The sequence below is a fragment of the Tachypleus tridentatus genome, chromosome 7 (genome assembly GCF_004210375.1).
Source record: "Tachypleus tridentatus isolate NWPU-2018 chromosome 7, ASM421037v1, whole genome shotgun sequence".
NCBI lineage: Eukaryota > Metazoa > Arthropoda > Merostomata > Xiphosura > Limulidae > Tachypleus > Tachypleus tridentatus.
The window spans coordinates 71,662,971-71,679,922 of NC_134831.1; the positions used below are offsets into that span (position 1 = coordinate 71,662,971).

At 32.4% G+C, this 16,952-nt stretch overlaps 1 protein-coding gene across 3 annotated transcripts in view; it reads left to right on the forward strand.

Moving 5' to 3' along the window:
* Ranbp16 (Ran-binding protein 16) overlaps positions 1-16,952 on the forward strand; it is a 63,711-nt gene that overhangs the window by 30,548 nt on the left and 16,211 nt on the right. For all 3 annotated transcript variants that reach the window (XR_013030932.1, XM_076512398.1, XM_076512399.1), the window contains exons 13-19: positions 2,127-2,232; positions 6,086-6,295; positions 11,017-11,161; positions 11,505-11,652; positions 11,953-12,023; positions 14,827-14,915; positions 15,813-16,003. Coding sequence is in view for 2 of the 3 variants with exons in the window: in XM_076512398.1 (XP_076368513.1) it covers positions 2,127-2,232; positions 6,086-6,295; positions 11,017-11,161; positions 11,505-11,652; positions 11,953-12,023; positions 14,827-14,915; positions 15,813-16,003 (960 nt within the window). In the remaining variant the exon portion in view is untranslated. The remainder of the gene's footprint in view (positions 1-2,126; positions 2,233-6,085; positions 6,296-11,016; positions 11,162-11,504; positions 11,653-11,952; positions 12,024-14,826; positions 14,916-15,812; positions 16,004-16,952) is intronic.

Here is a 16,952-nt window from a genome sequence, read left to right on the forward strand (position 1 = left end):
GTGTTATTTGAATTTAGTTACCATTTTTCTGCTTGTTTCTCCAATATAGAAGTCATGGCAGTTGTTGCATTATACTTTATAAATAATGTTGGTGTTGTGTAGTTTTTACTTAGTATGGACTTTAGTTTTTGAATAAATTTGGTGTTTACTGGAATGTTGTGTTTTGTTGGGGTCTGCCATAGCCAAGTGTGTTAAGGTGTTGACTCGTAATCCAAAGATCGCGGGTTTGAATCCCAGTCGCAGCAAACATGCTCGCCCTCCCAGCCATTGGGGGTGTTATAAGGTGATGGTCAATCCTACTATTCATTGGTAAAAGAATAGCCCAAGAGTTGGTGGTGAGTGGTGATGATTAGCTGCTTTCCCTCTAGTCTTACACTGCTAAATTAGGGATGGCTAGTGCAGATAGCTCTTGAGTAGCTGTGCGCCAAATTCAAAAACAAAAAACAGTTGTGTTTTGTTATAAGTTTTTCCAAATATTGGTTATTTTTTCACTGATGTCAGGAATGTATGGTATATAGCAGTATAGTTTTTCCTGAAATTTATTATTGTTTGTTTGTTGTTGATGTATGTGTGTGTGTATAATTTTTTTCAATGGTTTTTGGAAATAATTTGTTGATGCTGATGAAGCGTTGTTTTATTTTATTGATTTCATCATTACTTTTAATGGGTGAATATATTTTTGTGGCTGTGTTATTTGGTTTCTTAATGTGTTGACTTTTTGTTTTGTTTCATGTGCTGAGTCCCAGGTAATGTATAATCCAGTATGGGTAATTTTTCTGTGGATTTCTGTTTTGAATTTTGTATCAGTTCTTGTGATCATGAGATTAAGAAATGCCATTTGGTTAGCTTTCTTGTGTTCACAGGTGAACTTAACGTTGGGACATATGGAGTTTAAGTGGTTGAAGAAAACTAAGTATATGTTCTATAAATATGAATCCAGGAATTGTATTATCCACATTTTGGTACAGGTATAGTGGTGGGTGTAAGGCTGAATTGATTGCATGAAATACAATCTGTGGCATAAAAATGTTGGCTTGAACTGGTGACATGGGATTCCCATACTTAGGCCATTTATTTGTAGGTAGTTTTGGTTATTGAACATAAAGTCAGTTTTGGTGGAAGTGAATTCTATAAGTGTTGATAATTGTTTGGTGGGATGTGTATCAGTGGGTTGAGGTCTTGGATATAAAGTTCTAAAACTATCTTGCAGACATCGGCAGTTGGAACTTCTGTGAAGAGGGTGATTATGTCAGAACTGACCATTAAGGCTTTATGGTTTATTTGATCAAGAATAGATTTAGAGTTAAAAAAGTCTTTGGAAAAGGAGCCAGCTGATATTACATATTTAGAAAATGCCCACTTTATTTATTTACTGAGGTTGAGGTTCAATGATTCATCAGTCGACCTATACTAATCAGTAACATAATTTCTAATTACAGTGCTCTCTACAATCCTGTACCTGTTTACACTGTCATTATTAAGATGTGTGGCTGGCAACTGTCAGTTGCAAACTCTCTTTTTTTAACCTGAAGATGACCTAAGAAGGTCAAAACATTTTTCTGTTCTTTATTTAATTAAATTTTTAATACCCATATCAGCTGTCTTGAGAATACATTCCTATGTTATATTATCTATCTGATATTTACAAATATTTAAACTATATGCATACATAATATATTGAATATTGTACTATTTCATTATTTTTTTACGTTTGAACTGACACAGTTACACTGTAAGGTAATCATGATGTAATAAATTAAGACAATGTTAAATCTTTGTTTACTGTAGGCCAATCTTGTCAGTATTATATGTTCAAACATTTGTATCCTATTAAATATGAAATTTCTTATTTAGTATTATCATAAAACACTTTAAAACTTTCTTGAATATAATAAAGCTATTGACTTTACCTCTATTCAGGTATTAAATTTGAAGACCTTAGTAATAAAAAAAGAACTTTTATTTCATTGTTGGATGATTTTAACAGACTGGTTTCATTTTTGGTGTTAGGTTGTAATGCAGCTGAAATATACAAGTGTTTGATTAATTACTTTAATATTTATGTATACCTTTTATCTAATACTTGTGTTGGTTTCTATAGTTGATACTAGCATGTTGCTTTCCAGGTCGTCTGACTTGGCTTGTATACATAATCGGTGCAGCAATAGGTGGGCGGGTGTCTTTCAACAGTGCTGATGAACATGATGCTATGGATGGAGAGCTGGTATGCAGGTAACAAAACTTTAAAGTAGTGAATGTTTTCACTTCTGTTACAGAAATATCTACCATGTCTTTAGTTATCATTGTACAATTTTAAAAAATTCCTTTGTTTGAAAGAACATTATGCAGATTGCAGGAGAAACAAATATTTTTATATTTAAATTTAAGAAGTTTAATGTAATTTGAAATATTTAGAAAAATTTAAAGCTATTTTTCCATTACTGCTTTTCATTATTTTTTTCAAAAATATCAGTGTTTCTTTTAAGAATGAAGTATGTTAAGTAATCTTTATCACAATGTTGCTGGGTTTGTTTAAGTTAGAGCATTTCATTTTCTCCTTTTTGTTTCCAGTCACTGTTACATAAACATCAGTTGGTGTGCATTATTATACTTCCAAAATTTTTAAGTGAATTAAAATTTATTATTCTAATACACAAATACCTTTTGTGCTAGAAACTATTGTATATATGGTATCATAACATTATATTGATTTAATGATTAAAAATTAAAATCTGTCTTAACTTTCTTTTTTCTAATATGAGCATTTTCTTTCTCTGTTTTTTTTTATGATAGTCAACATGGTTTATTATGGTGTCTACCAACGAAATAAGTACAATTACCAAGTAAAAATATGTATATTTCAGGCTTGTAGAGGTATATTATAATCTGAGCTTTTTATTTAGTAGTTGAACTACAATAAAATGTCTTGACAAATGAGTAGGTATCTCAGATTAAAAACTAATGAATCCTGTAGCTAAAACCCATCATAAGGATGAGTTCTTAAGCTTCAGAACTCTTAAACAACTTGACAATCGTTCTATATGGTCTTAATCTGCTTTCAGAGTTTGAAAAATGTGGTAAGGTAATGCTAAACCCGAAGGTGGAACACTGTGTTTCCATATAGTTCCCATCTAGTTGAAGCTTGTGTAGTTTTCTTTTGTAGTTTTGAAATTGACTTTATAATATAGTATGTCTGTTTCAAAGCTCTGGAAATCTTTTGTGTCAATAATCATAGGTCTAGTAGGTAGGGTGACCTGAAGGGTTATTCATTGGCAGCATTGGAATTCAAATTCCTATTGGATATTGTGTGTTATTTAATGGGGTGTCAAAGCATTCAGTGAGGTGAGAAAACTACCAGCAAAGTAAAATAACAGAGATAACTATATATTGAGTATAAATCAGGTTAAGATTGCTTGAATATGTAAAAGGAACTTTTCAATCAGTAATATTAATAAATTTACAACTTTGCTCATTTCTTTCATATTTTTTTTATTTGTTGTTGTTGTGGTATCACTGATTGTACTTACAGGCATAAGATTCAAAATTGTATTAAAACACTCAGGTACACTTACAAGGTTTTAGGCTAATAAAAATACACAGTTGGAAACAAAAGACACTTTTTCTTATTAAAATAGCACTTCAGAGGCCTAAATATTGATACAAATATCAAACCGAAATTGCATTTTTGTTGACTTGAACATTTATTTAGGCAATTTAGTTGAGTTTGGTATTTTATTATGTGACCTCAAAACTCCGGAATGTCAAACTGACTCTTCTAGTGTCAAAAGTCAATCAAATGCAGCATTTTTGTGATTGAGGTTTCTATGCTAGTTCCTTTTAGCAAGTTTGTTGACAAAACACCCTGAAATGTTTGCTGTTTCAGCTCATTTAGTTGAAGAGCTAATACTTTTATCGGCTTAAAATCCATCAAAATATCATGATTTGTATTTATTTTTAAATTATTTTTTAGTTTCTTAAAGGTATTTTTAAAAATGAAGAACTAGAGAAAACATTTTTTATTAATCCAGGTTGGATAACCTGTTAAGTTATTTTCAGCTCTGCATAACTTAATGCTTACAACAGGTTTGATACATCCTAGCCAATGTTGCTTTATAATTGTAAATCTTTTCAGCCCTTTAGCTTTTTTCTTCTTAGCTGGACTAAATCAGTCATTATACTTTTAATTTTACTAATTGGCTGTTCTGTAGATACAGTGATTTTAACATCGAATATTTGACTAATAAATACATGTTTTGAAAATCATGAAGTTATCCTATATATATTAACAATATAACAGTGTAATATTTTACACCGTATTTTTGTTTCTACTCTTGTTATAAACTAGATTTTTTGTTTTTCAACAATTTATTTATTTGTTGTTATTGTATACAAAGATGTTATACTGAGTGATGTCATTTTGGCATAACAAACTTTAACCATATATTTATGGACACTCCTATTCTGTACATGTCACAATATTTTACTTTGGTTAATTGAATTGTATATGTAATAATCTTATTGTTTATGTGTGTCATGAAGTTATCATTAAAATTTACACAACAGTTCAAAGTTTTGTATTATCTTAGGTTTTAATTCCTTTATTTCAAAATAAACCTTAAGGAGAGATTCTTAAAATTGTGTTTGATGTAAAACTTAACTTCTGGAATTTATAAGTTAAACACGTTTTTGACATATACTAGTCTTTCACATATAGATAGAACCTAAGTCAATTGTTGTGGCTACTCATTTGTCTTTCAAGCTCCTTAAGGCACATTATAAAAAAAAATTCTTGGAACTCTTGACAGATGCCACACCCACCTTCTACACATAGAATTCTAAATTATACTTAGTTGAGCTAGAAGTTTAAAATTAATAGAAATAACACATTTTAAAATACAATATTATTTTGAAATTGGCACAAAGAATTCAGTCGAGAAGTTGTCAAACTACTCTTAGTGTTGCTATGTTTGTCATCACTAGCACTTTAATGTTGCTTCTTACAATTAAATTGTATTTAGGTTTTTGTCTTATATTATATTTAATTGTGTGTTATTGATATCTTAAAAAGCATATTAGGTTAAAAAATTGTATGAAATATATGTCAGGCTGCCTATTCATTAAGCTTAGAGAAGTAGGTGAATATTCTTATTCTCTTATATTCTAAAAGACGGCTGGTATGGGTTGAGAAATTTTTTATGTAGAGGAGCAAACCATGTTTCAACCTTCTTTGGTCATCTTTGCAAACCTGATGATGACCAAATAAGGTTGAAACGTTGTTTGCTCCTCTACATAAAAAATTTCTCAACCCATACCAGCCGTTTTTACATGTATATTTTTTTCTACAAGTGGATTTTCTCGTCATCATGGATTATTCTTAGATTCTGAAAAAGGCTAAAGTATTTCTGCCATGATACCCTAATATTGCTTGAAAACAACTGTTGGCATGTTGTGATAAGTGGTAAGGCTAAAGGACGGGAAAGAAATTTAAAACATGAGAAATAGACTATATGTGAAAAAGTTGAAAACTTTCTATCAAGGATGTCACCAAAAGTTTTCCTTAAGATTATTTGACAGAAAATTAAAAGATATTTATATTTTTCTTGATATGTTGAAAAACATTGAGTTAAGTATTGTTTTAACTGGATATCCTTCTCCATACAAGAATTAACCAAATGGATTCAACCCATAACCATAAAGTTAACTTGTATTTATCATCTATAAAATATTTTAAATGTATTATTATTACAAGCAATTGAATATTGTTTCCAGGATTGATTTATTTTATTTTTTAAATCTGTAGATTACTACTGAATGATTTTGGATTTTTTAAATTATTTAGTCTAATATTTAACAATGAGAGAGAGAGAAAGAGAATAGTCTGTGAAAAAAATTAATGCAATTGTTTCAGATAAGAAGTGTAACGTTTTACAGTAATTATTATTGTATTCCTTATCACATTCAAGTGTTTTTTATTGTTTATTTTTACAAATATCTTTAATGTCAAATATTGATGAATATCCATGATTATAATATATAGTCACATTATGAGAAAGATGCTGAGCTCCTGAACTCTTTCATATAACAGAGTTCTCCAGTTAATGAATTTGACTGATGCTAGACTAGCTCATGGAGGCTGTGAGAAGCTTGAACTAGCGATGCTCAGTTTCTTTGAACAATTCAGAAAGATATATGTTGGTGATCAGGTCCAGAAAACATCTAAAGTGTATCGAAGGCTATCTGATGTATTAGGCCTAAGTGATGAATCCATGGTGTTAAGCGTCTTCATCAGAAAAATGTAAGTATAAGAATTATCAGTAACTAACTAATTAAAATAATATTATTAATTGCTCTTGAATCATACCTGTAGGTTGTATTAGTTTTTATGTCTGCTTTTAAATTTTTAATAATAATTTCAGTAATACATTCATTACTCCTGTTTGAAATTACTTACAAAACCAAGAAGATAAAACTTTATGTATTATGAATGGAAATTATTATGAGTAAATACTTAGTGTGATATCTAACATTAATATAAAAAATTTAAGCTACTTTTTATAAAGTACTGATACAAGATACCTTTTAACACACCATACCTTGCATCTGAAGATCTATCACAGTTAACATCAAACATACTTGTATACATCATTATTGGGTGAAATTCCATCTTATTAAATTTTTTTTGCCCAAGGTAATAAAGGTTCACGTTCAGCATTTTTTGAAACAACTACAGTGAAGTATTGGCATGTCCCATCCTCCTTGCCTATCAGACCACTATGCTTTGGTGTACCATCAGTTTTCAGCTCCATGCTTAGATTCTAAACAGTTGGATCATCTTTTTTTTTTTTTTTGATTCAGAATGTGAGGCTAATGTTAATCAGGCACAATTATCTAGGATATGCCTTTCCTTTTCCTCTATTTTAAGACACTTGTTTTCTCTCCAGTTATTGTTGAAGGCTTTTTGTCAGTTCCTGATGAACTAAGTCTCTCCTTAGTCCACTGTGGCTCATTTATCAGCTTGTACTCTTTCTCTTAATATCTGACTTTTGTGCTTTTTGAACTTGCTGGGCAGAGATGTATTACTTATGGGGTTGTGTTTCCCATTCATACCTGAGAAATCTGTATCAGGCCTCTTTCTTATGCAGTACCATATTTCATGTCTTTCAGATTCCTAGGAATCAAGGTTTGATGTGGCTTGGTTGCATTTTTTGTCTTCTCTGGCCTCATGATTATCTCAACATCCTGCTTTCTACCAGGAGGTGCTCGTTCTTGTTTTCCAACATTATTATTCCTTACCAAGACCCATCCTTACCTTCCTCTTGGCACTTTTAACCTTACCATTGTTTTTCTTGCTCCTAGGCTAAGCAATACCATTGGTGTAAGTGACTTTGTGATTGGTTCAATACCAGTATGAGCCACAGTTCATCATTTTTTGTCAGTATGGGTTTTACAGGTTCTGTCCAAAGGTCTCTAACTTCAGTTCCAGTTTCCACCTTCCATTTCCCTTTTCTCCTATTCCCTTCCCACCTTTATGGGGCCCTACAATTCTTGGTTGTCTTACTGATGTGATCCAAGACCTGCTTCACAAAGAAGCTATTGAAAAGGTATATCTCAAGTGTCTGGGGTTTTATTCCTTTCTTGTGGTAGTCTCCAAGAGGGCATGGGATTGCAGACCCATCATTGATCTTTTCTGGTTGAATTCCTCTCTTCTGAATCCCCCTCATTTTACTATGGGGTCTTATCTCTCACTTTGGTGGGTGTTTTCTTTGGGACTGTAGATGACCAAATTTAACCTGATAGATATGTATCTTCACATCCCCATTACTTAAGAGTCTTGTCAGTCTCTTTGATTCTTCCATGAGGGTCTAGTATTCCAGTTCCAGACACTACCATTTTGGCAAACCTTGCCTCCTCATGTGTTTTGTTGGGTGGTACAAACTTTTGCCCATACTTTCACTCATGTCTTCATACCCATCATTAAATGGATGACTGGCTTCTGTTTACTTCTTCCTGTTCACATACCAGGGACCACACAAATGTGATCCTACACAAAGCAGATGTGTGATTTTCTTGATAAAAGAGAAGTCCATTCTTACCCTCACTCAGTACCTCATTTATTTGCATTTTTCTCTAATTCCAACCTCTGTTGGGCTCAACTTTCTCTTTGTCTATGGAGTATGGAGCGAGCAGTGCACAAGACCCTCATCTCATATTCTCTCACAGTTTGAGAGGTTCTATCTGCTTTGGTATGGAGATCTCTTTGGAAAGTTTTCCATAGGTTGATCTTATATTTGTTCCCTTCACTGGACACTTCTGGATTGACAGAACTTTTACTTGAAATCCGTGGACCATTCTAGTGCCTTTCCCTTCCTTGTCAAGGCCAACATTGCTAGGTTATTGAATAGAAATGTAACCATGGTAGGGGTTCCATTTCCTCTACCTCATCCAGATTTACATCTGGAAATGGATAGGTCTCTGGATGGTAAGGGCTATTACCTCAATACCGAGAAGGTTTCCAGCCTGTAGTTGGTTATTGGTCACAGGGTCTTCTCGAACTTATAGCAATTCATTGAGCTGTGTCCACTTTCTTCCTCTCATTAAGGGGAGGATGGTTTTGGTATCTGTGCTTTCAGACCCTGAATTTCCTTCTCTGGGCTCACAGTCACCACATTGTGGTCTTACCTTGCTGTGTTCCTGTTGCCTTTGATCTGGTTATGAATTAATTATCTTGATGCAACAAGATTCTTCCCATGAAGTGGTCCTTTGATCCACGTGTCATTAAGTGCATGTGTTCTCAGTTGAAAACACCTTATATTGATATCTTCAGCACCCATTGGAACAACAAACTTTCTTCCTTTTGGTCTCCCATTCTACATCTGCTAGTTCTGGAGGTGGCTAGGTTCAGTCAAGATTTGAGGAATCTTCACATCTATGACTGATGCAGTTTTGGTTCCCACAGTTTGACCTTTACTTGTGCAACCTCCCCTACCCTTACCTCTGTCATGATCCATGCTTAGTGAAACATCGTTCATTTAGACATCACCACCCTCTGTCTTCACATGTGGCTATTTTCAGGTTCCGTTCCTTGCCTTAACCCAGAGACTGACTACTTATGTTGCATAGTATTGGGTTCAGGATGATGGTGCTCTCTTCATGTGGTTGAGTGCAGTAGAGGCCCCTTTCTGATACATTCCTATAACATGAGGTTTCCTTCCTTGACTTTACATTTGTTTTTGGGAGACTTCATCTGCCTTGTAATACTAGTGACAGGATGTGTGTAAACTTATCCTGTGATTGACCAAGTGTTCCATGTCTTCATAATTCTGGATGCAGGATGTCTTTTCAGCATTTATAGTTGTGTGAGTTACTGTTTCTACTTTTAGGACCAATTACAGCTTTACCACATTTTTGTGGTTGAGTTTAGAAAATAACATGACTCTGTAATACTAAGTTTCATTTACTGTATTTCTTGCTCCAATGATAGTTTGAAAGTCTGTCCAGTTTTGGCCGAATGCTAACTTCCTCTTCATAATTGTGATTGTTTGACATTGATATGCTTTTTAGTTGTGGTTGGGGTTGGTTTGTTTATTGCATAATCAATATGTTCTAGCCACAGTGTTTATGTTGCTCAAATTTCACTTTTATCTAGGTGATCCTCAACCAGATATACAAGGTTTCAAAACCTGTCCTCTGCATTAAGCTTGTTGTTTTTCTTCGACTTACTCTCCACCTTTGTACCCAACTGTGAGAAAAACAGTAGAGGTATCACATATGTTAAAATACATATGAATTTGTGTGAACTGTCCCTTGACTTGCCATTTCTTGTCATGTGGGTATCAAATTTGTTTTTAAAAAGTTTTTGTTACGTACAGGAGCTGGCTGGTTTCAAGTCTGGTGTGTATGATGGTGAATAATTTGTGCTGACTACATTTTTTATGGATTGCACCTCTCAGAATGAATTGCATTTGTGCAAATCCTTTTTTCAATTAATATCAGGTTTATTTTCTTCTTACAGGATATAGGGCACACATGTTCCAAGAGTAGTGCTGTGGCCCAGGTGTGCTTCGATTTCATCTCTGAGCACACCAGTTACTTCTAGATGGTTGCTTTCTGTGTGGTTTAAATGTTAGTTAACTTCACTAGTTCCTCCACTTGTTTCAATATGGAATTCTAGCTTTTTGTGATTAGAAGTAAGACTGCATTGGAAGTTCAGATTATCTTCAGTTGACCCTTCCTCACCAGTTCCAGAGCTCATCATTTCAGATCCTGCCAATTCTTGAAAGTGGTGATTGAGTGGGAACATCAGAAGGAACTAGTTGCACCAACATAGATGGTGCAGTGTTTATATACATGTTCAAATATGGTACAAAATATGTAGGGTATATCGACTGGTGCACTGAGCAATAAAATATTTTAGCAATACTTAGGGGCAGGAACAAGATTGAAATAGCTTTATGTGAGTCAGTATAAATACCCATGTAATGTGAGGTATTGAAGCTTTATTCAAAGTGTAGACCATTAAGACTTTAAAATACTCTCAAAAGGTCCTTATCTTGCTAGTTCAAGCCAGCTCAACATGTGGGAACAAATTATTTAAAATAAATTTTATGGAAAAAGTCACCAGAGAAACAAATGTTTATAGATTGGGAGCTGCTACTGTCTGCCTGAGGTTCATAAACTAGTTCTTAATGGTTAAGTTGCTTGGGCACTTAACTATATTTTAAAACATTTAGTTTTATTCTCCTGCTTGGGTTACCTAAAACTACTAGAATATATGCCATCAAGATTAAATACAGTATCTTAAAATTATTACCAGTCTAAACTTGTATTGTCTGTGTTATGAGAGTTAGAAATAGGTTGAAGAACCTTAGTAGTTTATTTTTTTAAATAGATAAGTATAATCTGTTTATCCAGAAAAATTCTAATGCTAAACTCTTTGTCTCAGTAATTTGTTATTGATAGGATCCTATGATGTTTTGAGATTTATAATTGTTACTGTTTTTTTATATATAACTGAAGAATTACTAATTTGAAGTATTGGAGCACCCAAGAACAAATTATAACAAAGACCCTGCAGCTGTTGAATGACCTGTCTGTAGGCTATAGTAGTGTGAGGAAGTTGGTAAAACTTGAGGAAGTTCAGTTCATGCTAAGTAATCATACTGTAAGTCCTTTCTCTGTCGTTTCAAACAGAGTTTAAACTTTATTTTTGGTTTGGCTGAGGCTGTCACTGATAATTTACTTACTTGCATAGGAAAAAAGTGCATTTCTCTAAAGTACATAGCCAAGAAACATGTTAATTTTTATTCTGAAGGTTTAGAGAAAATAAAATAAAAAATAAATATTTCTTAAACTTAAAGGAAATTGTGAAAATTATAGTTTTTGTTTGTTTTTTATTTTATTTTTTGTAGGTGTGTATTTCCAAGCAGTTTAATAAAACTATTTTAAATCTGTTCACTTTACATTATAGATGTTTCATAAGTTACTCTTTTTATTTTTTTATGTAGAGTGAACATTTTCCCTTTTTGGGAAACAATGCACGCATAGCAGACATGAGATGTCGTTCTATGTTTTACACATCTATGGGTCGCTTGCTAATGGTAGATCTTGGAGAAGATGAAGAAAAATTTGAACATTTTATGATTCCATTAACTGGTAAGTTGGCAGGAATTTAAGTTGGAGTCAAAATATGTGTTGCATTGTAATGTATTTCATGGATTTCAGTTTTAACATTTAGTAATATTAAGCCTTCCAAACTGCAAAAGCTAGGTTTTAAATGTGTGTCATCATGTCTTGGAATACATGATGTTTCTTCTTATGTGATGGAAGGTATGCTTGAATAGATGTATTCATATTAGTATTTAATGGAAAGCAGAGTTTGTACATTGTATATAGTCTATAATGTCATTGTTAGTATTTGTGTATTTGTAATATTTTCCCCCTTTTCTTTCATAGGTGCTTTTGATGCAATAGGAAATTTATTAGCAAGTGCAGAATCACCAGTTTTCAACACAACAGAAGCAAAAGTTTGTGTTTTTTGTTTATTATGTTTAAAATTCGTGGATTCAAGTAAACTTAATTAAATTAATGCATTTTACTCAGTGAAAAAACTCATTTTTTTGGTTTTGCATTGAATAAATTTTTGAGTTGTGGATCAATCAAAGCTCTTTTTGAAGGCCTTTTGAAAAATTCTGTTGTTTGTGTTAATTAGAAATAACTATTTAATATGATTTTGAGTTATGCTTGAATACAATTTTCATATAAACAGAAATAGAAATAATGAAATAAGATTACATTTGCTTGTGCAAGGTTGTATTTCCTCAATTTTGTTTAAATTAATCTGTGCAATATTCTTTTTCATTGGTCATAATTAGAGGAATATGGATGGACCATGCACTCACCATTGTGTAGACCAATATAAACAATGATCTTACAAAGATACTTCACACTCTAGTAAATCAACATCATCATTATTAAATTGTGTGCCCTGTTTTATTAATACATGGCTGTTTTGCTACATTTTTCCTATGTTACTCACTTTGGAAAGATGGTAAACCCATTTAATTTTTTCCACAGAATTGAAGAACAGTGTTACCTTCTGTGGCAGGATAACGTTATTGTTGGAAGTTTACCATGTTTGGACTATTAGTAGTCAAAATCATCAGTATCATTGGGCACCTGTACTTTTCTGGATTAGTGGCAACATTTCTTTACCAGTGTTTGGTAAATTGTGTTTGAAGAGCCCATATTAACAGTATTCTCATTGAAGCATAATTAAAATCGATATTTTAATTGGAAGTTTGGTTGTTGTATGGACAGACAAGACATTATGATTGGGTCTTACAATGTTTCCAATAGGTGGACTTGATGATTGGTTTATTATTGAAGCCAACTTTCAAGTGTACAATTGAATTGGACTTAGTTCTAATGCAGGATAATGTCCAGTGTTCAGTGTTATAGTGTTAATTAAGAAAACACAAAAGTTAAGGATGCTGGACAATTAATGCTTTAAAAACACAAATGATGCCAGAAAACTTAGTACTGCAATAAGTGATATATAGAACATTGTTCCCTGTAGCACTGTCTGCCAGTTGACTAGAATTATTCCCTATGGATTGTATTAATTGCAGTGGATCCTAACTTGTTACTTTAAGTCCCAATCCAACAAGAAAATGCAACACAAGTTTCACTACAAACATTTTCTGGTAAAATATGAAAGGCATCTTTCTCGCTATATCTGTTTTAAGTAACTTTCAAGCTTCTCCTTACCTGAAGATAGAAATAGAATATGTGAAAGCATTTGCAAAAGAATGGGTCATGTGGAAAAGTTGCAATTAAACAAGCTGATTTATTTCACATGTATCCATTTACAAGTACTTAGACTTTTAATGTGATCATAAAAATTGAAACCCATTGAGATAGTGTACTGTAAAGTTTCTCTGAATTTTTTTTTTTTTAACATGACCTAGAGAAACTAAATCATCAGTATCTAAACAAAAGAGTGAAATAGGGCTTTGGGTTTAAAATATTGTGGGGATGTTTTTCTGTTGTAGATTGGAAGATATCAAAATTGATGGTACTGAAGAGAAAGGATGGCATCACAATTTTGTGATCTATCATGGTGAAAATACTGAATGCTATTAACTGGTTGTTGCTTTGAATTTTAGCAAAGTACTTATAAAAAAAAAAAATGCCTTCTCGAATAGTAAAAAGTTATTTGGAAAGAAAGAGAATGATATAAAAGCCATGAAGTAGAAGGTTCAAAGCACCAGAACTAATCCTTTTGAAAATTTGAAGCAGCAGTTGGAAAGTATATGCATGATGCTATAAAGGACAATGCAGTTCTTTAAAAATTATACATCAGGGAATTTTTAAAGGTTCTTTTCAGGCAACAAGGGGAAGGATTAATTATTTCTGGACTGGTTGGAAACTAAGAACCAAATCTCTGAGCTGTTTATACCATCCACCAATTAAAGTAATTGAGCATTAAATCATGTTAAGAGCTTCTCAACAATAACATACAGTAACTTGACATTTTTATTCTTTAAGCTGTGTCACATTTTCAAATGTTAATGATGTGGTGATTAGTCACTAAGAATTTTGTGTAGAATACCCTTGTTGTGAAATAAAATTTGACATCAACATTATTCATGCTTGTTTTCTTATCATTTAAAAAGTGAATGTTGAGCTTTGGCTGCATTGAGCAGCTTTTCAGTTGTAGTGTGGAAGATGGACTAATGCTTGGACAGACACCACAGTTTATAACACTCATATATGTACAAGATGTGGTCTGGTTGTATTTCTCAAGTATTTTTTATGTTTAAAATGGTACAGTTTGATAGTACATTTGGAAGTAGAACTTAAACAGAAAATCTAGTGATTCACCAATGAGTCATCAGTAAGTTAGCATACGTACAATGACAAAATCCATAGTGTGATTCCTCATTGTAGACACAGCACAGAGATCCTACTGTGTAGCTTTGCCCTTAAAGAAACTTGAATCTGGGAATGAGTTTCCCCTGTATTATGGGGAAAAAAAAAAAACTATAGCTACAAAGTTGGAAGGAACTGTAAATTAATAGTCTTGGAGAACTGATGGTATCCATATACAATTGATAGTATAAGTGAAACTATAAACCCTGATCATTCAGTTTGTGTTTCAAAAGTAAACTTTTATCTAGTAAAGATACAAGATGTGATTCAATATAACTTTTTCAGCATTGTTAGAAAACATGAGTGTTAAATCATTTTTAGTCAAATGTTTAGCAGTATTTTTATTGGTTAATCAACTTGTGGTACTATAAGGGTGCTTTTTTTTTTTTTTTACAGAAAGCTTTAGTTGGCTTAGCAAGGGACTTAAGAGGTTTGACATATGCTTTCAATACCAAGACCAGTTACATGATGCTATTTGAATGGATGTATCCTTCTGTATTATTTGGTATTATTGTGAAGTGTGAATAACATATATTATTAATTACTTTCAAAATGGTCTTGAAGGTCCCCCATATTAGTAAACTTAGATCAATGCTGTCATAAATAAATAAACCATCGTTTGATGACTTAACATAAATGTATCTTATATAAGAGTTGATGAAAAGTTGAAAATGCATTTCCAATCTCATTCATTTTTGAATTTTCTTCATTAATTTTTGTTTTTCTTCAGAATGTGGCCTGGCATGGCCAGGTGGGTTAAGGCGTGTGACTCGTAATCTGCTCATAATCGTAATCCAAACATGCTCGCCTTTTCAGTCGTGGGAGTGTTGTAATGTGATGGTCAATCCCACTATTTGTTGGTAAAAGAGTAGCCCAAGAGTTGGCAGTGGGTGGTAATGACTAGCTGCCTTCCCTCTAGTCTTACACTGCTAAATTAGAGACAGCTAGTGCAGATAGCCCTCGAGTAGCTTTTCGTGAAATTCAAAAACAAACAAAGAAATCTTCAGAATGTACACTTGGTGCTAGTAAGCTTTATTTTTAACAATAACCAAAATTAATGTGGCATTGTTTCTGAAAAAAAATTATTATTATATTATTTTGGATTTTCTTAATGGTTATTTTAAAAACAATTTTTGGAATACCTCCTGCATAGATTCTGTGAAAAATACAAAAAGCAAAAGCATTTGAAATTCCCAATGACTGCTTATGGTTTGGAAATGTAATACTGTCTTTTCATAAAATAATGACTGTATATTTTGCAATTTCATAAAGTAATAACTGGGTGTGCTTTTCAAATTAATATTCTCTTTCAATAAATTTATTCTTAAATTATTTACATAAATATGATCGAACACTTTAAAATCTTAACAATTATTGGTCAGTTACCCAGCCTATACACCTGTTCTTCATCGAGCAATTGAACTTTGGTATCATGACCCTGCAGTTACCACTCCTGTCCTAAAACTGATGGCAGAATTGGTTCAAAACAGATCTCAGAGGCTTCAGTTTGATGTATCTTCTCCAAATGGTATCTTGCTTTTCAGGGAAACTAGCAAAATTATTTCCAGTTATGGTAAGTTATTTATTATAGCTTGTTGATAGATCATGATTTAATTTTAGAACATGAGAGTTTAATACAATAGAATGTATTACTCTGTATGTATTCATAATAAAGAATATGCAGTTTGTTTTATCTTAAAGTTAAGCCTTCATGTAATACTAGTATTATCAGCTATAGTTTGACAAAGTAAATGAATTTATTTTATTGATTCATAACTGTTGTAGGTATATTAATTAATTAAATAATGTGTTTTAGGGATAATTGTCATCTGCTAAGAATAAAGCATTGTCATTGAATACATTAAACTTACAGCTATTGGACTGTTGACAGTCTATTACAATAAACTAATCTTAAACGAATAGATTTATGTGATAGATGAAGTTGTAGCTGTAATAAAAAATAATAGAGAAATATGTTCATTGAGAAATGTCTCAAATATTAGATTTGTTTAATTTACTGAAGTTTTTCTTTAACAAACTTAAGGTACTTTGAAACCTTCTTTAGTTCATTCACAACTATTAACAGCTTTGATAGGACTAACATTGTTTGGTTAGACTGTTAACAGCTGTGATAGGAATACTACTGTTTGGTTAGACTGTTATCAGCTTTGATAGGAGTAACACTGTTTCATTAGACTGTTGATGTCTTTAGCAGAGTGTTATTACTGTGTGAATGGTCTTTTAATGGCTAAATGTAGTACTCTCTGATTGGCTCATTAATATCTTTGGTATTGTATTGTTTGCCATTTGGTGGTTTTATACAGAAAGTACTGTCTAATTGGACAATTAGTGACTTTGGTACAAATAGCACTGTCTAATAGAAAAATTAAAACCATAAATTGTATCTATTCAGTGGCAGAAAGTTTAGCATGAACAAAATTTCAGGTTACCTGATGTAAAGCATCTAAAAATGTGTTTCTTGTGTGTAAATTATGAGGCAAAAAATTTTAGTTATATTATTT